The sequence below is a fragment of the Passer domesticus genome, chromosome 6 (assembly GCF_036417665.1).
Source record: "Passer domesticus isolate bPasDom1 chromosome 6, bPasDom1.hap1, whole genome shotgun sequence".
Lineage (NCBI taxonomy): Eukaryota > Metazoa > Chordata > Aves > Passeriformes > Passeridae > Passer > Passer domesticus.
The window spans coordinates 2,290,852-2,314,080 of NC_087479.1; the positions used below are offsets into that span (position 1 = coordinate 2,290,852).

A 23,229-nucleotide genomic window follows, 5' to 3' on the forward strand; every position below is an offset into this window, starting at 1 on the left:
CTAAAGGGAGGCTTTGCTTGTGTTAACTGCAGGGGGGGGTGTTTCCAGAGGGAGTTTTTGAGGAAAAAAGACATTTTGTGGCTGGAATGACAGGCCCTGCTTGGACAGGATGCTCTCCATGCCCTTGGCAGTGGCACTGTGGCTTTGTAAGGACTCGAGCAGGAGGTGTGGGGTAGAAGCCCTCTCCCAGTTCCACTTGGCATGGACAGGAGCACGGGAGCGAGCCCAAACCCGAGGGATACCCAGCCCCAGCCCTGCAGAAAGCCAGGCTGTTTTATTTTCCACGAGGAGAGCGGCGCGTTGGATTCCCAGCGCTGGTACCGTGCACGGCCATAATGGAATTACCCAGCACGAGCTGCAAACAGATTTCAGCAAGGAGCGTCAGGGTGCTCACGGCAGAGCTGCTCTTTATTTAGGGCTGGGAACAAGCGGCTCCTCTCTCCCAGAGCCTCGGAGAGACTGCGGGGGCCGAGGCGGCCTCGCAGGTCAGCCCGAGAAACGCCTTTAGACGGTTAAAAGTGAGGAATAAATAACTCCTCCAAAAACAATCTCGCCAGATGGCACTTCTGAAGGAGGAGCGGCTCAGAGATGCTCTGCTGCTAATTTATGGTGCTGCTGCTGTTGCTATTCCGGGCCCGGGTCACCTATGGAGAGGGATCCGTGTGTGTGGATGGGTGTGCAGCAGCTCCAGGGGGTGGCCAGGCCTCACACCTGTGAGCCCCACTCACCTGCAGCCAGCTGCTAGTGGGGGATTTCATGGGAATGGGGTTTGATTCTGCTCCTGCCTCAACCTGAATGCTAAAAACTGGGATTCTATGATCTCCCAGGGCTGGGGATACTGGGATGGGTGTGGGGGGTTCCCTACACAAGGGTGTTGGGACCCCCCACCAGAGGACATGTGAGGGAGATCATAGAAACCCAGGGTTGTTTGGATTAGAAGAGATTTTAAAAAACATCTCGTTCCAAACCCTGCCATGGCAGGGACACCTTCCACCATCCCAGGGTGCTCCAAGCCCTGTCCAGCCTGGCCTTGGGCACTGCCAGGGATCCAGGGCTGGCCACAGCTGCTCTGGGCACCTGTGCCAGGGCCTGCCACCCTCCCAGGGAAGGATTCCTCCCCAATATCCCATCCATCGCTGCCCTCTGGCAGTGGGAGCCATTCCCCCTTATCCAAACTCCCTCCCCAGTTCTCTTGGAGCCCCACTGGAAGTGGCTGTAAGGTCAATCCAGGCTGGACACCGGGAGCTCTCCCAGCGCTCGGAGCCTCCTCCGGCCGCGCTCCCGCCGAAGGATGCTCCGCTCCGCTCCCGGGCACCTTCGCTGCCTCCATCCCCGGTGCCCGTGTGCCCTCCCAGGGGATGCCACGCTCAGCCTCTTCCCAGATCCCTTCGTGGGCGCCGTGGCGGCTCCCCACGCCTCCTCCGGGGCCACCACTCGCCCCTGGAGCCCGGGGCCAGCCCGTTCCCGACCCTCTCCCCGCTGTCCCGGGCACGGCGCCGGGGCGGGAGGCGGCGCCGGTGCCGCTCGGGGCGGTGCGGGGCGGCCCGGGAAGGGGCGGGGGCGGCGGGATGGGCTGGGCTGGGCTCGGCACGGCTCGGCTCGGCACGGCGGGGTTCGGCACGGCACGGCTCGGCTCGGTTCGGCACGGCTGGCACGCAGCGCGCTCCCGCAGCCGCAGGTAGGTGCGTGCCCGGCGCCCCGCACCGCGCTGCCGCTCGGCTCAGCCCGGCTCGGCTCAGCCCGGCTCGGCTCGGCTCAGCCCGGTTCCGCTCGCTTCGGCTCAGCCCGGCCCGGCCCGGCTCGGCTCGGCTCGCCCCCGCGGGTGGGCCCGGCGCGGCCGCTTGTTGCGCTCGGGGGCGAGTTGGAGCCGGAGCGGTGCGAGCGGCCCCGGCTGCAGGAATGCGAGTCATTTCCTCCGCCCGCCCGCCCGCGGGAGCTGCGGCTCCGCCGGAGCCCCCCCACGGCCCCCGACGGCCGCCACACCGCCGCGACACCGCCGCGACACCGCCACGGCCACCCGGACCCGCTCCGGCCATGGGCGCGCTCGCCCGCGGGACCCCACATCCGCGGGACCCTGTCCCCAGGGTCACACTCGTCCCCGCATCCGCGGGACCCTGTCCCCAGGGTCACACTCGTCCCCACATCCGCGGGACCCTGTCCCCTGGGTCACACTCGCCCCTGGGTCTCGCTCACCCGTGCGCCGCCTCGTCCCCTCACCCACAGGTCTCACTCCCCCTTTGGGACCCTTTTCCCTGCGTGGCGCTCGCCCACAGGTCCCCTCACCCATGGGACCTCTTGCTTTCAGGTCACGCTCACCCACAGGTCCTCTCACCTGTGGGTCGCTGTCACCCACGGGTCCCCTCGTTCCTGGTTCACAGTTGCCTGTTGGTCCCCTTGTCCCTGGGCTGCACTCGGCCACGGGTCACTTCACCCATGACACCCCTTGCTCGTGGGTGCCACTCACCCCCGGGTGCCCTCGCCCACAGGTCCCCTCATGCCTGGCTCACAGGTGCCCACAGGTCCCGTTGTCCCTGGGTCACGCTTGCCCACGGGTCCCTTTGTCCCTGGGCCACGCTCCCCCAGCTGTCCCCTCACCCCTGGGTCACACATCCCCAGTGGGTCCTCTCACCCTGGCTCCTCTGTGCCTGTGCCAGCTCTTTCCTGTGGCTCATGGTGACCCACAGGTCCCCTCAGCCATCTCTTGGTTCCCGTACCTGTGATCCTCTCATCCCCGGATCCTCCTGTCCCTGGGTCACAGCCACCTGTGGGACCCCGTTGTCCCCAGGTTCCCCTCACCCTCGGGTGCCCCCCACCCCGTGGAGCTGCTCCCTGCTGGTGTCACTGATGGCCCTCTCTGCGTTTCCCACCGGGAATGCCTGTCCCTGACACGTTCTGGAAGCAGCCAGGATAAATCCACGCTGTCCCAAGCCTTCATCTGACCCGCTGCCCTCGTGGCAGCAGGGACATTGGGCTGAGCTTTCCCGGGACCATCCTTGGTGTCCCTGTGTCCTTTGACTCGCCCGTGGGAGTGAGGCACATCCCGACCCTGCCATGCCCCTGGCCCCCTGCCACCTTTCTCCCACCTCCCATTCCCGAATCCTCCTCTTCCTGCTCGTGGCCAGTGCCTCTCTGGCCATCAGGGTGTTCTTCCCTCTAAGCCAAACTCTGCTTTTCCAGAGCTGCTTCCGCGTGGCACCGATGGAGCTTTGCTGCTCTGCCTAATTCTGGGCTGGTTTGTGTTGGTGTTTTTCCACAGGGCTCGCTCTCCCTCTCCGAGTCTTGGATAGAGCTGGGATTAATTCGAGCTCTCTTGCCTGAAAGAGATGTTCCGTTTAAAATTCCCAATCCCGAAGGCATATTGGAGTTTGGTTCTAGGTACTGGATTTTTACTATCGGTTTTTAAAGGGGTTTCTTTCTTTCTTTTTTTTTTTAAACTGGGTTTATTCAGGCTCTTTAAACCCCGAGTCTGTAAGCAATTATTCCATTACATGAAAGTCAGGACGCTGAGAAAGATTAATTCAGACCAGATGTAAAAATAAATGGGAATTTGAAATTAAGATGATGTCAGTTCCCTCCTGCTAAAAAAAAAAACCCGGCAGCCTTTGGACTCCAGATGGAGTACACAAACCATGGCGCTGGTTAAAATATCTGCCTGCTCCTTAATTGAGTTTTATGCTGCTTTTTCTTCCCCCCTTGACTGAAAAGTGGGCTTTGGATATTTTTCCCAAAAAGCTTTCCCTAACTGTGGCCGGGGCAGGGAAGTTGATGGAGGCTGTGGCGTGGCTGAGGAGCTTTCCCAGCTGGAAAACTGGAGAGCGGCGCTGCTGAGGGAAGACAAATCTCCCTCTGCCCGCCCCAGGATTAAAAAAATCAGGAACTTGGTTTGGCTTTGTTTTGCTGGATTTGGAGCTGGAGGCGAGGACGCCACAGAGGGCAGCAGGAGCTCCGGATAGTCCAGGCATGGATTTGAATATTTTGGCATAAAATGGAGCTGGTTTTTGGGTTCTTGTGTGCCTGCAGAGCACTTTGCATCCCGTTTTTCCCCCTCTGTGTGCAGCAAGCACTGCACATTCCTCAGAGTGGGAATGGGTTTGGGCACCAATCCCATGTCGAGGAGCCTGTGAGCGGGATATTGGGAATGGGGCTCCCCAAAAGTGCCTCCTACTGGGAAGGAAGGGTTTACCCAGGGTCAGAGCATCTTGGGGGTGTGTTGTTATAGAAAATAATGTAAACATTCATCATTGCATATTATTAATATTAATATTTACGTGGCATTATTAATTATTTAACATTCTATTGTTAATTAGATTTAAAATATGACTTTAATTTCTAAATAGGGAGCTCCGTGGTTTGGAGACTCAGGGCTGTGCTTTCTGTGGTGCAGGGGTTTGGGATGGTGACTCTGGCCCTTGGGGCTGCTTTGTGGTCCAGGGATCCCGCAGCCAAATCCCAAGGGATTTATGGCAGCTGCTGCTGGTGTGGGCTGCAGCCTGCCCACGGAGAGGGGAGCAAAGGCAGTGCTCCACATCCATGTGCAGCCTTGGGAGTGATGCCTGTCATCCTGGGAGTGGGATCAGAGCTCTGGGAGCTTTGGTGCTGGGGGATGGTTCCTAAAATGCCTGGGAATGCTGTGGGACAAGCTCTGGAGCTGGATGGGAGAGCTGGGCTGCCCTGAGCACAGCCCTCTCCAACCCAGTCTGGACATTGTTCTAATCCCAAGGGCTCAGGCAAAGTTTCCTGGAAGGAAATCTGCTGGAAGGGGCTGGTTCTGGAGCAGAGGAGGGAAGAGGAAGAGCAGGCGTTGTCCCTCCCCTCCCTGGAGCCCTTGCCAGGGGAAATCCATCTCTGTGTCCATCCCTGGCCGAGGCAGGGATGCTTTATTTATATTTTAGTGCTCCCAAGTCAGGGAATGAAGAGGCCTGGAGTGGCTCTGCTGTGGGCTGGATGGAAAATCAGCAGTTCCAGGCTGGATTCTGCTCCGTGCATGACGAGGATAGGCAGGGCAGCAGCTTCCTGAGCTGCCGTGGCTCAGCCCGTGTTTCCCCTTGGAATGTGATTGATGTCCCATGGGGCTCGTCCCCAGCAGGAGGGGACATCATCCCATTTTTTAGGATGATCCACATGGCCAGCCATTCCTGCCCACTGCTGTAACCAAGGGGGAGGAGGATGAGGAAGAGGAAGAACGTTGAAGAAGTGGAGACAGGCGAGCTCCTGGAGGAATTTTCCTTGGAGAGGCTTTTTGGGTACCCCAGGCACTCGGGGGCATCTGCTGAGGCTGGTGGGGGCTGGCCCCTGGCTGCCCAGGCTGTTTCCAGCATCCAAATAGCTTTTGTGGTGGATGAAGTAATGGAATATTTATAACCGAGTCCTTTTTCCCAGTGAAGGTCTCTTTCATCTGCCTCTCTTCATTAGGAGGAAACTGTTGAGTTCATGAAGAATTGGAGACGATTTTAATTACGGGGCAACCACAAGCAGGAATTAAATCTGGGTTTTGGGTTCGGAGAAGCTGCATTAAGGGACGGCCCTAAAACTTGTAATAACAGCTCTGTGCATACCTGTGCCTGTGATGTGGGGTGAGACCCACTCCAGACTCTCCAAAACAAGAAATTCCTGCCCTGTGAATTCATCTTCCCATCTCGCCCCGCGCTCCGGGCAGCCTCTGGCTGCGGGATGGCCCCTGCCTACGTGTGGGTCCTGGCCTGGATCCCTTCCCTCGCCCCTGGGGTGCTTCAGGAGGGCTGGAACAAAAGCCTGGAGGTGGCTTAGAATCAGGGAATCGTGGAGGTTTTTAGGTTGGGAAAGATCTCTAGGGTTGTGATCAACCATTCCCCCAGCACTGCCAAGGCCACCACTCACCTGTGTCCCCACACGGTTGTTAAATTCCTCCAGGGATGGCAATGTGTGATAGGGCTGCATTTTTTTTGAAAAGCAGATATTTTGGCAAGGAGGGGTGGATTTGGTTGATGGAGAAATGGACAGGATCTGCCTGGAGGCTGGATTGAACGGGGGGCACTGGGATGTCTAGTGGGTACCACAGAGGGACAAAGCTGCCCCAAACCCACGAGGATGGAGACTCATGTGCTTCTTTTGAATCCATTTCAATCCACGGAGAGGGAAAAACGCTGCCCATCCACCCAGCCTCGCTTCACACGCACGGAATCTGGAAGAAAACCCCACCTCAGCCAGCAAGTTCAAACCATGTTCAATCCCCACCCTGGAATTACATCCAAATTTCTATTTCTGACGAGATCCTGCTCCAGCACCTCCATGTGAACCAATCCCAGGCTCTGCCTGCCCTCGGATGTGTTTGCAGGACCCCGGGATGAACAAATCCCTCGCCGAGTCAGCAGCGCCAGCCCCGCCTGCTTTTCCTGGGTTTTTTGCGGGATGTTTTCTTTGCAGAGGAGCTTTGCACGGGATTTATCCCATGGCATCAGCGCAGGGGGGAGACAATATTCCAGCAGCCTGGGCCTGGAAAACACAGTGGATCGAGGAATTTTCTCAGCTCTGGAGTCACGAGCACTTTGCAGTGCCTTCCTGTGGAGTTTTATTGCTCTTTTCCCCATAGCAGGGAAAACATGGCTGGAAGACCTGGATCTCCTCCCTCTGCTGATCCATGCCCAAGTCCTCACTCCCAGTGTTTTTTCCAGCTGACTTTGGATGGAAAACCCTTTGGAAGACTGCCTGGGGCGGAGGTTCCTGTTGGAGTGTGGGGTGGTTTTTGTCACCCCCTGTGCTGCGGGGCAGTCCAGGGGTGCTCTCCATCCAATCCAGGATCTTTCCAGCTTGGAGCCTGGAAGTTTGGGCTAGATCTTTAAATGTCCTTTCCAACCCAAACCATTCCATGCTTCCATGTTTGTGCCTCCTATCAACACTTCCTCTGGAGCAGCCGTGACTCGGCGAGGGCAGCGGCGCGGGGTCCCGGGGAATCAAAGCCCACATTGTGGGAATGAGCAGCAGATGCTTGGAAAGAATTTCCCGGCGTCTGGCCGGGGCTGCTGCAGGCACGGCACCCTGGAAAGGGCTTTGTGTGTCCCCTGCTGAATCCCTGCAGCTCCCAGGGCTGCCAGAGCCCCCGGGAAGCACCTGGAACTGAGGGAATCTCCATAGGGACCATCCCTGTGTGGTGGGCTGATGGAATGTTCACATTCAGCAGCAGGAGCTGGGATGTTTTCTATACAAATACCCAAATATACGGTTTGGGGTTGGGTGGTTTTTTTCCTCTCCCATGTCCGTGCTCTGCTGACGCCAGCTCGTGTGGTTTAATCCCCGGTGCTCTGGGATCAATCCAGGCTGCAGGAGGAGGAGGAAATGCAGTGAGTGGTGTGGGGATGAGCAGCCCCAGAGTGCTAGAGAGGGACAGGACAAGAGGGAATGGTTTAAAACTGGCAGAGGGCAGGGTTAGTTGGGATATTGGGAAGGAATTCTTGGCTGTGAGGGAGGAGAGGCCCTGGCACAGGCTGCTGAGGAAGCTGAGGCTGCCCCATCCTTGGAAGTTTTCCATGTTGGACAGGATTTGGAGCCCCCTGGGACAGTGGAAGGTGTCCCTGCCCATGCTGGGGGGAGAACCCCAGTGATGATTCTCCAGTAGCTCAGCAGTGGGTGCTGCCCGTGGCTGGAATTTTGATCCAGCTGCAGCCCCCGGAGCTGCCACGGGAAGAAGCTCTCGTGCACCCCTGGGGCTTGAGGAGCCCTGTGGGTGGGAGCAGGACACGGAGGGGGCTGCAGGAGCCCCGGGACGCGGCTGCTTTGCCGGGAACACGGCCCCTCCCCAGCCCAGCCCAGCCCACACAAGTCACATCACGGCCGGGCCAGGAGTGCCAAAGTCCTTCAGCCCCGCTCCATGCACGCCGGGATCTTCAGTGAGCCCCAAAACCAACCCGGCTCCCGTCGGGATCGGGCACGGCCTCAGAGCGTGGGTACCATGGAGAGGTGCCAGGCACGGCCACGGCGCAGAGCTGTGCTGCAGGGATGCACTGCATGGGTGCCGTGGTGCTCCAGCTCAATGCACGGGTGCCACAATGCGTGGGGGCAATGTGTGGGTGCAATGCATGGGTGCCATGAGGCTCCTGCACAATTTATGGATGGCACAATGCAGTGCTGCAATGCACAGGTGCAATGCATTGGGGCCATGGTGTTCCAACTCAGTGCGTGGATGCCACAATGCATGGGTGCAGTGTGTAGGTGCAGTGCATGGCCAGGTTGCACATCTGTGCTGCACAGATGCAATGGATGCATGCCATGAGGTGCCAACACAATTTATGGAGGCCACAATGCAGTGATACTACGTACCGATGCCATGGTGCACTGCTGCAATGCACTGATGCATTGCATGGATGTCGTGACGTTCCAGCTCAATGCACGGATGCCACAATGCATGGGTGCAATGTGTAGGTGCATTGCATGGCCAGGATGCATTTCTGTACTGCATGGATGCAGTGCACAGGTGCCACAATGTTCCAGCTCAATGCATGGATGCCACAATGCATGGGTGCAGTGAAGGGCCATGATCCACACAGATGCAACACAGAGAATCTGTGATGCACCAGCATGATGCATGGGTGCAATGTGCAGGTGCAGTGCATGGCCAGGATACAGGCATGCAATGCATGGATGCAATATGTACGTGCAACGCATGGCCAGGATGCAGGCATGCAATGCATGGATGCAATACATGGCCACCATTCACCATCCCAAGGCACGAATGCAGTGCATGGATGCGATGCACATTTGGGATCCAGGATCCATGAGCCTCTGTGCTGCTCCCAGAGTGCCCTGGCCATGGGAAAGCATCACCTCTGGGTTTCCCAACTTCTGCAAAACCCCAGGAACCACCAACAAAAAGTCACCTCAGGGCACTTTTCCCCCGAGCTGCTGCAGGAATTCCAGGCTTTCGGAAGCCAAAGGCACTTCCATTTAGACCAAAGCAAATATTTGGTGACGAGGGAGACACTCTGCTGTCCGGGTGCCAGCGTAAATCTGGGCTAGGAAAGGGCTGAACTGGGTCGGAGTTTAAAGTCCTTCCTCGTGGTGTCACGTGGGAATTCGTGTCCTCGTGGATGGCGGGGTGAAAAGTGCTTTGGGAATATTCACCCTCGGAAATGTGAATTTCCTGGGGTCGGTGTTAGGATGGATTTGTTGGCTATGACTGGCAGTGCCAATCTGCAAATCCCTGCTGGTGCTTGGATGGTCGAGTAAAGAGTCAGAACTGGGGGGAAGGATGATCTGGGGATCCTCTTAGGAGACCCCACAGCATTTCTTTTCCTTTCCTTTCCTTTCCTTTCCTTTCCTTTCCTTTCCTTTCCTTTCCTTTCCTTTCCTTTCCTTTCCTTTCCCTTTCCCTTTCCCTTTCCCTTTCCCTTTCCCTTTCCCTTTCCCTTTCCCTTTCCCTTTCCCTTTCCCTTTCCCTTTCCCTTTCCCTTTCCCTTTCCCTTTCCCTTTCCCTTTCCCTTTCCATGGCTGGCAGGGAAACCTCCCACTTCCAGCACCGCTCCTTACTGGCCCAACTGGGTTATTCCCAGAGGATAAACTTCTGTTTATTTAAATTATGCCAGAAAAGCCTTTCCTGAAGGTTTTCCTGAACCCGAGCCGGGAGAATCAAACTGCTGGCTCCGGTTTTTGGGGCTGGGCCAAAAACCATGGGGGTGTCTGTGGTGGGGTGGGGTGTGCTCAGGGGTTTTGGGGGACACCCCAACCACGAGCCCACCCCGTGTGGGGGCACGCTGGCGGGTGGGAAGGATGGGGGATGCATCTGGGGAGCTGGGGGTGCCGTGCCCAGGGCTCATCCCCCTTTTTTTTCCCCCAGGGATGGCACCCGCAGAGCCCGAGGCCGCCCCGGCCCGCCGGTGAGGTGCCCCCCAGCAGCCCCCCCGAGCCCCCTGGCCAGAGCACGATGAACAAGCTGCCTTTCCACAACAACAGAGTCATGCAGGACCGGCGCAGCGTGTGCATCTTCCTCCCCAACGACGACTCCCTCAACATCATCATCAACGTGAGCAGCGGCCCCTCCCGAGCCTGACATCCCCCTCACCCCACCCCGGGTTGGGTTTGCACGCCCTGGGTTTGCTCCTGGGTTTGGTTTGGAGCCTGCCTGGCCTCGCCCTGCCGGGGAGATGCTCATGAGTTATTCCCCTGGAGGGTGCAGTGGTGTTTTGTGCTCTCCTGAGTCTCCTTGGTCGATGTGGTGCTGGCATCAGGAGGTTTGGGGAGGGTGAGCTGCTGCTTGGCATCCCTCGGCACGGCACGAGCCACATTGCTCCACTAATCCCTTCTGGATGGCTCCCCAGCCTCCTCCAGCCCAGGGGATAAACAGGAGGGGCTTTGGCTCTGGTTGGGATGGAGCATTGAATGTGAAATTCCCCCACTTTTTGTTTTTGTTTTTTCGTTAATTCACCCCCACCCAATGTTGCTTTTGAGTAATGAAAATGTTGAAATTCTTTTCAGGGCTTAAAGGGAGCTTATAAAAAAAGATGGAGAGAGGTTTGGAAAGAGGTGGATAATGATAGGATAAGGGGAATGGTTTTAAACTTAAAGAGGAAAGATTTAGATTAGATAATAGGAATAAATCCTTGCCTAGGAAGGTTGGCAGGCCCTGGCACAGGTTTCCCACAGAAGCTGTGGATGCTCCATCCCTGGCAGTGTCCAAAGCCAGGCTGGATGGGCTTGGAGCAATGTGGGATGGTGGAAGGTGTCCATGGGGTGGAATGAGAGTGTGAATATTCTGATTTCTGCCCCCAGAACATCTCCCCAGTGCTGGCTTCCTCCACCACCTGCTGCTCTCGAGGTCCTCTGAGCATCCCACCCCTGGCAGAGCTCTGGTCCAGGCTTTGGGACCACAGCTGAGCCCCACAGCCCATCCTGTCACCCCCCACCCTGCTCGGGGTCCTGCCGAGGGGTTTGGTGGGCACAGACACATCCAGGGCTCATTTAAGGGGATTTTTTTAACAGGTGAAGATTTTGTGCCAAGAGTTACTGGTGCAGGTGTGTGACCTCCTGAGGCTGAAGGATTGTCACCTCTTCGGGCTCAGCGTCATCCAGAGTAAGTCAGGGGCTTAGGTGTGAAAATGAACACTTTTGGTGAGGAGGAGGTCACAATTCCCCATCCCCCCTCACGGTGGGAGGCAGGGGACACCTGGGGATGCTGATGCCACCTCTGTCCCTCGCAGACAATGAGCATGTGTACATGGACCTGGCCCAGAAACTGTACAAGTACTGCCCCAAGGAGTGGAAGAAGGAGGCCAGCAAGGTCAGCGGTGAGGTCTTGCATGGAGAGCTGACGGCAGTAAGGCCACCTCTGTCCCCGTCACAGGTCACTTCCAGGACCCGGGAATGCTGCCAGGGGCTGGGGGGGCATTTGGTCAGTGTGGGGCTGGGGGGTGGATGTGCAAAATCGCATCCCTGGGGTTGTCACTCTAAGTGCCACCACGTGTCCCAGCTGGGGGTGCGTCCTCCATGCTCTGTCCCTGGAGCTCTGGGTTTTTTTCTCTGATTTTTCTTTTCCTCCCTTATCCTTCTGCAGAATTTTTGAGGTCCCTTCTTTCAAATTCTGAAATCAGAATTTGGGTTTTTTCTCCCCAAAGCACCTTTTCATTCTTTCAGTGCTCAGGGGGTGGTGTCCAGGCTCGAGTGCTGGTGGATGCTGGTCTGGGAGAGGGAGAGCAGCAGTGAGGTGTTGCAGAACTCCTGGGCTTGCCACACCCAGCCTTTTAAAATCCAAATCCCCTTCATTTCCAGCATTTTATGTGGAAAAATGGGCGCCAAACTCTTAACTGAGGAACAAAAATGCCACCAGTGCCGTGGGGGGGCAAGGGGTGGCTGTGGCAGACATGACCCCAGAGAGCTGAGCTGAGGGGCTGGGGTGTGGTGCTGGGACCCCCAGGGGATTCCTGAAAACCTCCTCCATTCCAGGGCATCGACCAGTTTGGCCCCCCCATGATCATCCACTTCCGAGTGCAGTACTACGTGGAGAACGGGCGGCTCATCAGGTAGGGCACATCCCCTGCCCGGGCTGCCCTGGGCTGCTGGGGCAGCCCAAAAACTGGGGCTGCTTGTGGCTGGGTGCTGGGAGCTTTCTCACAGGGGCAGGTGGGGGCACTGCCCCAGACAAAGCCTTTTTGGGGTGGGGATTGTTGTATTTGGGTTGCCCGCAGACGAAGGGAGGAATGATGAATCTGAGTCCATGTTCTCAGAAGGATAATTTATTATTTATTATACTATATTATATTAATGAATACTATACTAAACTAAAGAATACAGAAAGGATACTTAGAAAAGGCTCAAAAGATAATAATGAAAACTTATGACTCTCTCCAGAGTCCCAACACAGCTTGGCACTGGTTGCCCAAAGAGTCAAAACACTCACACCAGAATCCAGTGAAACAATCACCTGTGGGCAAACAATCACCAACCACATTCCAGACAAGCAAAACACAGGAGAAGCAAATCAGATAATTATTGTTTTCCTTTGTCTCTGAGGCTTCTCAGCTTCCCAGGAGCAAAATCCTGGGCAAAGGGATTTTTTTCAGAAAATGTGAATGCCACAGGGGACGATGTGTTTAGGGGTTTGGCACAGCCTGATTTGAACTTACCCACGGCTGGGTGGGAGCTGCAGCTCCTGCTTTGGGGCTGAAACGATTCCCAGGGCTTTGGGGACACTTTTTGAGGGGGTTACTCCACCTGCCTGGTGAAGCAGCTGCACCTTTGCAGAATTTTAACAAATAGGGAAGAGGGAACAAACCCCTTTGGTGAGGGCTTCCCAGCGGGTGTCCCCTGGCTGTTCACTCCTCCCTGTGTCCCCTGTCCCCCCCAGTGACAGGACAGCTCGGTACTACTACTACTGGCACCTGAGGAAGCAGGTGCTGCACTCCCAGTGTGTGCTGAGGGAAGAAGCCTATTTCCTGCTCACTGCCTTCGCCCTCCAAGCCGACCTGGGGGACTTCAAGAGGAACAAGCACTACGGGAAATACTTCGAGCCCGAGGCCTATTTCCCTGCCTGGGTAAGACATCCTGCTGTGCTCCCTGCTCTGGGCTCCTCTCCCTGCATCCCGGGTTAGTCCTGGCTGTGAGTAACCTGGGACAGCCGTGGGGGTGGAATAGCTGCGGGCTGGGGCTGCTGGGGAATTCCCTGTGAGCTGCACGGGTGCTCCTGAGGCATCCTCTGCAGGCTTCAGGTGCAGCCCTCTGGGGACTGGTGGCACAGAATCCCAGAATGGTTTGGGAATTGGAGGGACCTTAAAAATCATCCAGTTCCACTCCCTTTCCATGGGCAGGGACACCTTCCACCATCCCAGGATGCTCCAAGCCCTGTCCAGCCTGGCCTTGGGCACTGCCAGGGATCCAGGGGCAGCCCCAGCTGCTCTGGGCACCCTGTGCCAGGGCCTGCCCACCCTCACAGGGAAGGATTTCTTCCCAAAATCCCATCCATCGCTGCCCTCTGGCACTGGGAGCCATTCCCTGTGTCCTGTCCCTCCATCCCTTGTCCCAAGTCCCTCTCCAGCTCTCCTGGAGCCCCTTCAGGTGCTCGAAGCTCTCCCTGGTGCCTTTTCTACTCCTTGCCAACCTCTCTTCTTGGTTTTGTCCCAAAATCTGCCTGCTTCTCCTTTTTTCACACACGTCACTGAGGAGGTGGCCTGGCCCCGTGTCCCCAGCCATGCAGGGAGCCCATGTGTGACTCCCCCTGCCCCAGCACAGGGGTCACCATGGAATGGCCACATGGAGCACGCTTCCCAGCGGGAAATCCTGCTGGCAAGAAGTCACTGGCTGCTGTAATGACTTTATTTTTGCTTGGAGATGCCTGGAACAAAGCTCCAATTTGCCCTTTTCCCTTGAAAGCACCACTCCCAGGGGCCAGCACCGGGCAGCTGGACAAGCTTCTCTCCCCCTCCCCGCAGGTGGTTGCCAAGAGGGGCAAGGATTACATCCTGAAGCACGTCCCCAACATGCACAAGGACCAGTTTGCCCTGACAGCCTCAGAAGCCCATCTCAAGTACATCAAGGAGGCAGTCAGGCTGGACGACGTGGCCGTGCACTACTACAGGCTGTACAAGGTGAGCCCTGGCCCTGTGGCTGTTGGCATCTGAATTTTGGGAATGCCCTCCCTGAGAAACACATGCTGGTTTTTTCTCTCCTGGGAAGAAAGCAGTTTGTTTGTTGTAGGAGCATGGGGTGTTTTATTTGACTCTCAGAATGGTTTGGGTTGGGAGGGAGCTTAAAGCTCATCCAGTTTCACCCCCAGCCATGGGCAGGGGCAGCTTCCACTGTCCCAGGGTGCTCCAGCCTGGCCTTGGACACTTCCAGGGGCAGCCACAGCTTCTCTGGGCACCCTGTGCCAGGACCTCACCACCCTCACAGGGATAATTTTTTCCCCACATCTAATCTAAATCTCTTCTCTTGTAATTCAAAAGCATTCCCCCTTATCCTGTCACTCTCTGCCTGTATCCAAAGTCACTTTGCATTTTTAATTTGGCACATTAATCATAGAATGGTGACTGGGGTGATTGTGGGAGGATCCCTGGGCTGAGGTGGGGTGGATTTATCCACTTCATGCTGCAAATTATGTATTTAAAAGCATTTTTTCTCCCCTTAGGACAAAAGGGAAGTGGAAGCCTCCCTGACTCTGGGGCTGACAACACGGGGCATCCAGATTTTCCAGGTAGGTAATGAAGGTGATGGCTCAGCTCAGCCATGCCCCTGCCTGAATCCTCAGCCATGGCTCCCTCTCCTCTTTTGGCAGAACCTGGATGAGGAAAAGCAGCTGCTCTACGACTTCCCATGGACAAACGTGGGGAAACTGGTGTTTGTGGTGAGTGCCACCATCTCCCCTGGAGCACTTCCAGCTCCAGGGTCCTCAGCACAGGAAGGACATGGAGCTCTTGGAGCAGCTCCACAGAAGGCCACGGAGATGCTCCATGGGCTGGAGCACCATTTCCTGTGGAGCCAGGCTGGGAGAGATGGGAATGTTCCCCTGGAGAGGAGAAGGCTCCAGGGAGAGCTCAGAGCCCCTGGCAGGGCCTGAAGGGGCTCCAGGAGAGCTGCAGAGGGACTGGGGACAAGGATGGAGGGACAGGAGCCAGGGAATGGCTCCCACTGCCAGAGGGCAGGGATGGATGGGATTTTGGGAAGGAATTGTTCCTTGTGAGGGTGGGAAGACCTTGGCTGTTTAGAGGGTGGGGAAGGTGTTTAGAGGAGCTGTGGCTGCCCCTGGATCCCTGGAAGTGTCCCTGGCCAGGCTGGACAGGGCTTGGGGCATCCTGGAACAGTGGAAGGTGGAAAGAGGTTGGACTAGGTGTTCTTTAATATCCCTTCCACCCCAAACCCCTCAGTGATTCCACCATCCCCAGGCAGGGCATCCCCTGGGTGTGGATGTGGGACGCGTTTGCGCCGCCGGCATCAGGCAGTGACAACCCCAGGGGTTACTGAGGAGCTCCAGCAGGGCTGGGTGAGAGCTGCAGCCTTCCCCTCTTTGGGGCTGACACCTCCCTTGTCCCACGCAGGGCAAGAAGTTCGAGATCCTGCCTGACGGGCTGCCCTCGGCCCGGAAGCTCATCTACTACACGGGCTGCCCGCTGCGCTCGCGCCACCTCCTGCAGCTGCTGAGCAGCAGCCACCGGCTCTACATGAACCTGCAGCCCGTGCTGCGCCAGGTCCGCAGGCTGGAGGAGAACGAGGGTAGGTGCCCCAGCCCCAGTCCTGCAGGAGGGGCTCCCACGGGGTGTTTACACTGCTACAGCAGCTGGTTCTTCTGATTAGGGATGGGCGCGAGCCCTGCTGCCGTGCCCGGTGTCCTGGTTCTGCTTCACTGGCTTTCCCAGTGTCCCTCATCCAGCATGCTCTTCTTCCTGTTATTTCCTCTCCTCGTCTTCTCTTTCTCTTCCTCATCTTCCTCTTTGCCCTCTTCCTCTTCTTATTTGTTCTTTTTGTCGTACTCTTCTTCATCCTCCTCTTCTGCCTAAACTTCTTCCTTTCTCATCCTTTTCATATTTTTCTTTCTTGTCCTCTTCATCTTCTTCCTTGTTGTCATCTTTATCCTCTTCTTTTGTTTTCTTCCTCATCTTTTTCTTCTATGTGCTCCTCATCTTCTTCCTCCTTCTCATCTTCATCCTACTCTTCTCTTGTTCTCTTCCTTCTCTTCCTCCTCTTCCTCCTCCTCTTCCTCCTCCTCTTCCTCCTCCTCCTCTTCCCCCTCCTCCTCCTCTTCCTCTTCCTCCTCCTCTTCCTCTTCCTCTTCCTCTTCCTCTTCCTCTTCCTCTTCCTCTTCCTCTTCCTCTTCCTCTTCCTCTTCCTCTTCCTCTTCCTCTTCCTCTTCCTCTTCCTCTTCTTCTTCTTTCTCTTCCTCTCCCTCCTCCTCCTTCTTGTTCCTTTCTCATCCTTCCCCTTCTCATCTTCCTTTCTCTTCCTTATTCTCCTCTTTCCTCTCCTCTTCTTTCTCCTCATCTTCTTCCACCTTGTTTCATTGTCTTGCTCCTCCTCCTCCTCATGTTCTTCCACCTGGTTTCATCTTCTTGCTCTTCCTCCTCTTCCTCATCTTCTTCCTCCTCTTCCTCATCTTCTTCCACCTTATCTCATCTTCTTCCATCTCATCCTCGTCTTCTTCCTTCTCATCCTCATCTTCTTCCTCCTCGTTTATTTTCTTCTTTTCCTGCTCCTCCTTATTTTCTGTCTTCTTCTTCCTCTTCTTCCTCCACATCTCTTCCTCTTCCCTTTCTCCCTCCTCCTCGGGACAGAGCCGTCTCCAGCTGTGCCAGGGCTCGGGTGACAATTCCTTTGTATGCCAGGGTGACAATTCCTTTGTATGCCAGGGTGACAATTCCCCCGTGTGCCAGGGTGACAATTCCTCTGTGTGCCCCCTTCCAGAGGGTCCAGTTTGCCCTGGGGTCGTGGGGATCAACCTGGCTCTGTGTCCCCGTGCAGAGAAGAAGCAGTACCGGGAGTCCTACATCAGCGACACGCTGGACCTGGACATGGAGCAGCTGGAGAAGCGCTCGCGCGCCAGCGGCAGCAGCGCCGGCAGCATCCGGCACAAGCGGCTCTCGCGGCACTCCACCGCCTCCCACAGCAGCTCCCACACCTCCGGCATCGAGGCCGACCCCAAATCCCGGGAGATGGGGCCCGAGGACGGCTTCTCCGGCGCCGGCGCCCACCGCAAGCTGAGGACCTGCAGCTCCATGACCAGCCACGGCAGCTCCCACACCTCCGGCGTGGAGAGCGGCGGGAAGGACCGGCTGGAGGAGGATTCCCAGGACGACGGTGAGGCGCCGCTTTGGCTGGGCTTGGAGGGTGCTCTGAGGGGGCACGGCTGACTTGTCCCGTGTGCTGGTGTCCTGCAGAAATTGAGATGCTGGTGGATGACCCGCGGGAGCTGGAGCAGGCTGGGGAGATGGAGGTGAGCCCCGACATGTGCGTCTACATCACCGAGGACATGCTGCTGTCCCGCAAGTTCAACGGGCACTCGGGTAAGGTGCTGGCCGCTTCTCTTCCCAATCCCCCCGTGCCAGTCATGCCTTTGGGAGCTGGGAAAAAATGGTCTTTAAGGTCCTTTCCCAGCCTGGTCATTCCATGGTTCTTTGGTGCTTGGCAGAGCAGAGTTAGCCCGAGGTGTCTGTTTGGGATGCTGGGAAAACCTGTTCACTCAGTGGGTTGTAGGAGAGAAGGGGTAAAGAAAAGAGGAATCTCTCTCAAGTTGTGCCGGGGGAGGTTTGGTTGGATTTTAGGGAAGATTTCCTCACAGAAAGGTTTGTCCAGCCTTGGCGCAGCTGCCCAGGACAATGGTGGAACCCCCATCCCTGGAGGGATTTAAAAGCTGTGTGGATGTGGCACTTGGGGACAGGGGTCAGTGGTGACCTTGGCACTGCTGGTGCACAGTTGGTCTCCATGATCATCTCTGGAGCTGTGCCTGCACCCAGAAAGTCACTTGCAGCTACTGGGAGGTCTTTGGGGATGCCAGGCTCCCTGGGGACAGCTTTGGACGCCACTTTGGAGCAAATTTGGATGCTTTGTAGGCCAGGCTGTTTGCAGGTGGAGCTGCTGGGCTGAAGGCACCGCACTGCGCTGAGGGAACCTTTGTCCCCATGGACAGCAGGGGTGGATCCCAAGAGAGCTGAGCCACCCCAAAATAACCTTTGTGCCCTCCTTTGTGCAGGGCTCATCGTGAAGGAGATCAGCTCCTCCACCTCCAGCTCCTCGGAGACCGTGGTGAAGCTGCGGGGGCAGAGCACCGACTCCTTACCCCAGGTAAGGAGGGGACGGGGGCTTTGGGATTCCCAAATTCGGCTCCCCGGCAGATCCTGATCCTCCTCTTGGCTTCTCCCAGACAACGTGCAGGAAACCCAAGACGTCGACAGACCGGCACAGCCTGAGCCTGGATGACATCCGGCTCTACCAGAAGGACTTCTTGCAGCTGGCCAACCTGTGCCAGGACACGGCGCAGAGCTTCACCTTCGGCTGCGCCCACGGCCTGGACGAGGACGGGCTCTACTGCAACGGCTGCCTGGCCCAGCAGTGCATCAACATCCAGGACGCCTTCCCCGTGAAAAGAACCAGCAAGTATTTCTCCTTGGATCTGACCCACGACGAGGTGCCCGAGTTCGTGGTGTGAGCGTGGGGAGGCTCCGGCGCCGCCTTGCCCCGGCCCTGCCCTGCTCCCTGCACACCGTGGTGCTGCGTGAGGGGCAGGGTGGGCATCCCCGGCTGGATGCCAGAGGAGTTTGTGCCAAACACAAGTTGTCTTATTGCGACTGGCGGGAGCGCGGCTCAGCTGGAGCTGGCAGAAGCCCACCTGTGTCTTCTGGTGGCCTCTCTCCCCCTCCTTGCCCCCAGGTGACGCTGGGGTGGCTGCAAAGTGCCAGACTGTCGTGTTCAAGCCAAGCCAAAGAAATGTAAATAACCCTAAAGGCCAGTATGGGAAGGGAGAATTAAGCAATAACCAGCCAGGGATCTCCGGGCCTGGTGATGTTCCATGGAGGAAGGCATGGCCAGCAGCTCCTGGGGCAGAGCATGATCCCAGTTTTTCCAAAAACACGTGCTGGAGGTCAGGCCACAGCAGTCCCAGCCAGGTGGATGATGGCTGGAAGCTCTCAGAGCCATTTGCAACTTGTTTTTATATTTTTCTCTTCTTTTTTTTTCTTTTTTTTTTTTTTTTTGTGAGAGCAAAACCCCGAAACCAAAAAAAAAAAGAACCCACCCTCCCAAAAAACAGAAAGCAAAGCAGGATGGAAAAAAATAAATCCTCTATAAGTATAATGCAATAATGCATCCCAAACATTGAATATCTAGAGAATACATATATAAATATATCAAGGTATGTATGTTTATATATGTCTGGATCTTACAGACCCATTTGCATTTTACTCCTGCTCTGAAACATCTTTTATACAAAGGATCTGCCACTCTTCTTTCATGAACTCTAGCAACAATCCTATTTTTTTTTTCTTAAGCACTAAGGTGAGCAAACAGACTTCCCTCTCGAGGAGAATGTGCATCCTTGCCTTGTCCGTGTGGCTCTTCCCACTCATTTCCCTTCTCTTTTCCCAAGGCTTCTCATGCGTCCTTAGGTGTCTTACAGCTGGAAAAATTCTGCCAGAGGATGATGGTGACGTGCTAGGAAAATCCAAGGGTGGTTCCTGAGTGTGTCCCAGGGAAGGCAGACAGCCCAGGTGGAATATTTGCCTATTGCAGAGTTAATTATCACAGCACAATGCCTTTGTAGTGGATATTTTTAATTAGGGTTTAGCCATTGACAGCCAAAGTTTTGCCATATTTTGATACACCACCGTTTTGTTGTTATTTTTTTTTTTAACTGGAACCTTTTCTTAAAAAAACAAACAAAAAAAAATTATAATTATTTTATAAATAAGCACAATCTTATTTTTATAAGAAATGTTGGGGGAGGGAGCTGAGAAATGGGAGCTGGTACCAAAAGAAAAGGAGAGTAGCTATAGGCACAGTGCAAAAAAAAAAAAACCCAAAATCTCTTGGGATGTTGGGATATGGGAGAGCTGCTGTGGGACTGTGGCACTGGCACCGTGCCCCCACCCCAGAGCTTGATCTGGCCCTGCCCGAGGGGCTTTGTGGGAAAATAATGTCAATATCCCATGTTGGCAGGGCAGCATGGTGGTCCCTAAATATCCTTATCTCCCAAAATCCACACAGGGCAGCTGGAGGGATGGGGATGCTGCTGGGGCTCAGGGCTGTGTGCCCCACCCTGGTTTGGGTAACACCCCCCAAAGACCCCAAAAACCTCTCTGTGGGTGCTGGGATAACGTTTGTGAGTCCAGCCCCCCATCCCCAGCTGGGTTTGCAGTGTGTGCACCAGCAGGGTGAGTTTCCACGCTGGCACAGGCAGGAAAACCCCCCAAATTCATCCCCAGCCTCTTTTTCCCCCCTCTGCCACCCCCTGGGTGCTCCCCACGGGACCCTCACCCTGCAGAAACACAGAGCTGGAGGGAAAAAAGGGAAAAAATGTGTCAAGAGATGCTCAGCACTGCTGAGAAATGGGGCAGCCCCATCCCATCACCCTGCATCCAGATTTGGGGTGGAGAAATGGGGTTGGGAATGGGCTGGGATGGGGCTTGTCCCTACAAACAGCAGCAGTGCCAGGGAGCAGGGGGACACAGAGGTGCCACTGGAGCAGGGGGACACAGAGGTGCCATTTGAGCAGGGGGACACAGAGGTGACATTTGAGCAGGGGGACACAGAGGTGCCATTTGAGCAGGGGGACACAGAGGTGCCATTTATTCCCAGTTTTCCCACAGGTGGCCGTGCCCTCCCGCCCTTGGGGCTGTCCCCCCTGCAGTAAGGAGCTGTCTGTCTGCACAAAATAATCCTTTCTGTGAAAGGATCTTTCCCGTCAGGGCTGATGGGAGAGCCCAGTGACTGTGTTGCAAAAGGAGCAGGGAAAAAAAAAAAAAGAAAAAAAAAAAAGGAAAAAAAAAAAAGAAAACTCAAGGAAAATCGAGCGAAAATCCCCGGAGCGAAATTCTTTTGTACCAATGAAGTTTGTTGTGTGCCTTTTGCAGTACGGCTGGACGTGACAATAAAGTGACAGTTGTTTGCATCACTTGGACTCTTGGAGATGTGAAATGCTCCCAGGCTTCAGGGGGAGGTGGAGCAGGGCTGAATTTAAGGATAACCTTGCATTTATTGTGATCTCTGCTCCGCTGATCCCAGCTCAGGTTAGGGCAACTCCTGCCTCAGGCAGGGCAGGGGAGGGGCTGAGCCTTTCAGTCCTGATTTTTGGTGGGTTTTGGTGGGTTTTGGTGGTTTCTCTTGGTTTTTGTGGAAGTTCCAGCCAGTTCCAACACCCTGGAGTTGGGAAGAGGCACAGGGGGAGCTCCTGAAGTAAGTGGGAGTATGGAGTGTCCATAGTAGGGATCCTGGTGGGATGCTCAAGGGGGTCCCCAGCCTTCAGGAGCTGTGGGATGGAGGGGTGACCCCCTCATTTTGGGGATGGAGAGGTGACCCCCTCACTGTGGGGATGGAGGGGTGACCCCCTCACTGTGGGGCTGGGGGCAGAGCCTGTCCCAGCCCCCAGAACCCCAATCCTGCCCTCACCTCACAGGGCATGGGCAGCACTCGGTGTGTGATGAGTGAGCCCATCCTCCTCTTCCCTTTCACCCCTCCTCTGCTCCTCGGGAACCGTGGGATGGGGATTTGGGGATTTGGGAGCAGCTCCCAGGTGAGTTTTCCCCAGGGGAGGAAGCTCACAGCCTTGGTTCAGGATGTGATTCCGAGCAGGATCCTGAGTTTTTGGGTGGTACACGTGGATTCTCCAGTGTCTGATGGAAGGTTTGTGATCCTTTCCCCAGGACCACCCCCCCATCTCCCACTGGTGCTAATTAAACTCAGAACATAATTGGCCAGTTCTTTTCCATGTGATTTTGGGCCAGGTTTGCTGATCCTGGCACCTCCTTCCTCCAGCCAAGGAAAACTGTGGAAGTTACCAACACCCACAACCTTTCCATGTCCCCATTTCCAGTTTCTGGAGCATCTCTTGATGCTCCATGGATTTATCCTCTTACAGGGAGAGGGTGTGGAGTGCCAGGAAAAGGGGGAATGGCTCCCACTGCCAGAGGGCAGGGATGGATGGGAGATTGGGAAGGAATTCCTGGCTGGGAGGGTGGGGAGGAGCTGGAATGGAATTCCCAGAGCAGCTCTGGCTGCCCCTGGATCCCTGGAAGTGTCCAAGGCCAGGTTGGAGCAACCTGGGACAGTGGAAGGTGTCCCTGCACATGGCAGGGGTGGAATGGGATGAACTTTAACATCCCTTCCAATCCAAAGCACTCTGGAATTCCATGATGATGATGATGATGATGAAGAGCCTGTTTTCCAGCACCAGTGAAGCCTCCAGAGTGGTTTCTCCCAGCACACAGCACTGCCCTGTGGCCCTGGGTGCAGCCACGTCCCATTTTGAGGCTGGGGTCCCTTTTCCCATCCCTCATTTTTCCATCCCCTGGCATGGGGATGTGGGGCTGAGCCCCTCTGGAATGCCCCCACTGCCCCTCCCCTGGCACCTTCAGCATCCACACTGCCAGGAGCATCCAGTGCCTTTTCCACAGGCTCCAGAAATAATTGCATGTTCCCAGCAAATTCCCTTTGTCCTCTAAAAATATCCCTGGGCCCCGGCGCTGACCGTCCGCAGGTCCGGGGCCCTAATTGCTGATTTCTGCTAAAATCCGACATTTTCGGGGCAGGAGGGAGGAGCACGAGGGAATGAGCCACTTCTGGGAGGGGGACTGCATTGTCTGCTGCTAAGTATAGCCTCCAGATTTCATGCCTGGCCCATAAAACCCCGGAATTTTCCTCAAACCAGATGGGGAAGGGTTTGCTGCACCGGCCAGCCCGGGGTGAGGAGGGGAGGGAGCTCTGCCCTCCCCTTGGGCTGTGCTTGGAAAAGGCTAAATGGGAATGAATTCCATAAATCCCCATCCCTCTGATGCCCTGACCTCCGTTCCTGCTTCATCTCAGCACGGGGGAGGTCCCCAGGGGAGGGAAAGGTCCTCGAGTTCCCATCCCGGCCCACGCTGCCCTTTTTTCCCGGGATGCTCCCTGCAGCTCCAGCCCTCCTGCTGCTCTCTGCTGCCATTCCAGGGATACAAACTCTGACAAAAAAACCACCCAAAAACCAAAACCAACCTGCCCTGGGGCCATCTCTTCTCCAGTCACTCAAATTTTGCAGCTCCCACCACGATTCCAGGCCGGCCGGAGACGTCGGAGAGTTGGGATTCGTAGGGGCAA

The 23,229-nt window shown here is 56.0% G+C and overlaps 1 protein-coding gene across 4 annotated transcripts; it reads left to right on the forward strand.

Moving 5' to 3' along the window:
• Positions 1 to 1,561: 1,561 nt before the first annotated feature.
• Positions 1,562 to 21,051, forward strand: FRMD6 (FERM domain containing 6). 4 transcript variants are annotated; one of them, XR_010364035.1, is made up of 16 exons: positions 1,562 to 1,678; positions 3,257 to 3,375; positions 9,806 to 9,991; positions 10,948 to 11,038; positions 11,166 to 11,308; positions 11,908 to 11,984; positions 12,809 to 12,995; positions 13,890 to 14,045; positions 14,585 to 14,650; positions 14,732 to 14,800; positions 15,492 to 15,666; positions 16,909 to 17,244; positions 17,325 to 17,450; positions 18,137 to 18,228; positions 18,308 to 20,638; positions 20,693 to 21,051. XR_010364035.1 is itself a non-coding variant. In XM_064422837.1 (15 exons), the coding sequence occupies exons 3-15, from the start codon at positions 9,893 to 9,895 to the stop codon at positions 18,590 to 18,592; spliced, it is 1,902 nt and encodes a 633-aa protein (XP_064278907.1). In that variant the 5' UTR covers positions 1,562 to 1,678; positions 3,257 to 3,375; positions 9,806 to 9,892; the 3' UTR covers positions 18,593 to 21,051. The 4 variants fall into 4 exon arrangements, 3 of the variants coding, with proteins under 3 accessions (XP_064278907.1, XP_064278909.1, XP_064278908.1); XM_064422837.1 differs by having other exon boundaries at positions 18,308 to 21,051; XM_064422839.1 differs by having other exon boundaries at positions 11,166 to 11,245; positions 18,308 to 21,051.
• Positions 21,052 to 23,229: the final 2,178 nt, after the last annotated feature.

Coding starts and splice junctions, on each gene's coding strand:
- FRMD6 (XM_064422837.1), top strand. CDS start 9,893: ATGAACAAGCTGCCTTTCCACAACAACAGAGTCATGCAGGACCGGCGC. Junction 11,985..12,808: donor GAGAACGGGCGGCTCATCAG/GTAGGGCACATC, acceptor TGTCCCCCCCAG/TGACAGGACAGCTCGGTACT. Junction 17,245..17,324: donor GGAGGATTCCCAGGACGACG/GTGAGGCGCCGC, acceptor GGTGTCCTGCAG/AAATTGAGATGCTGGTGGAT.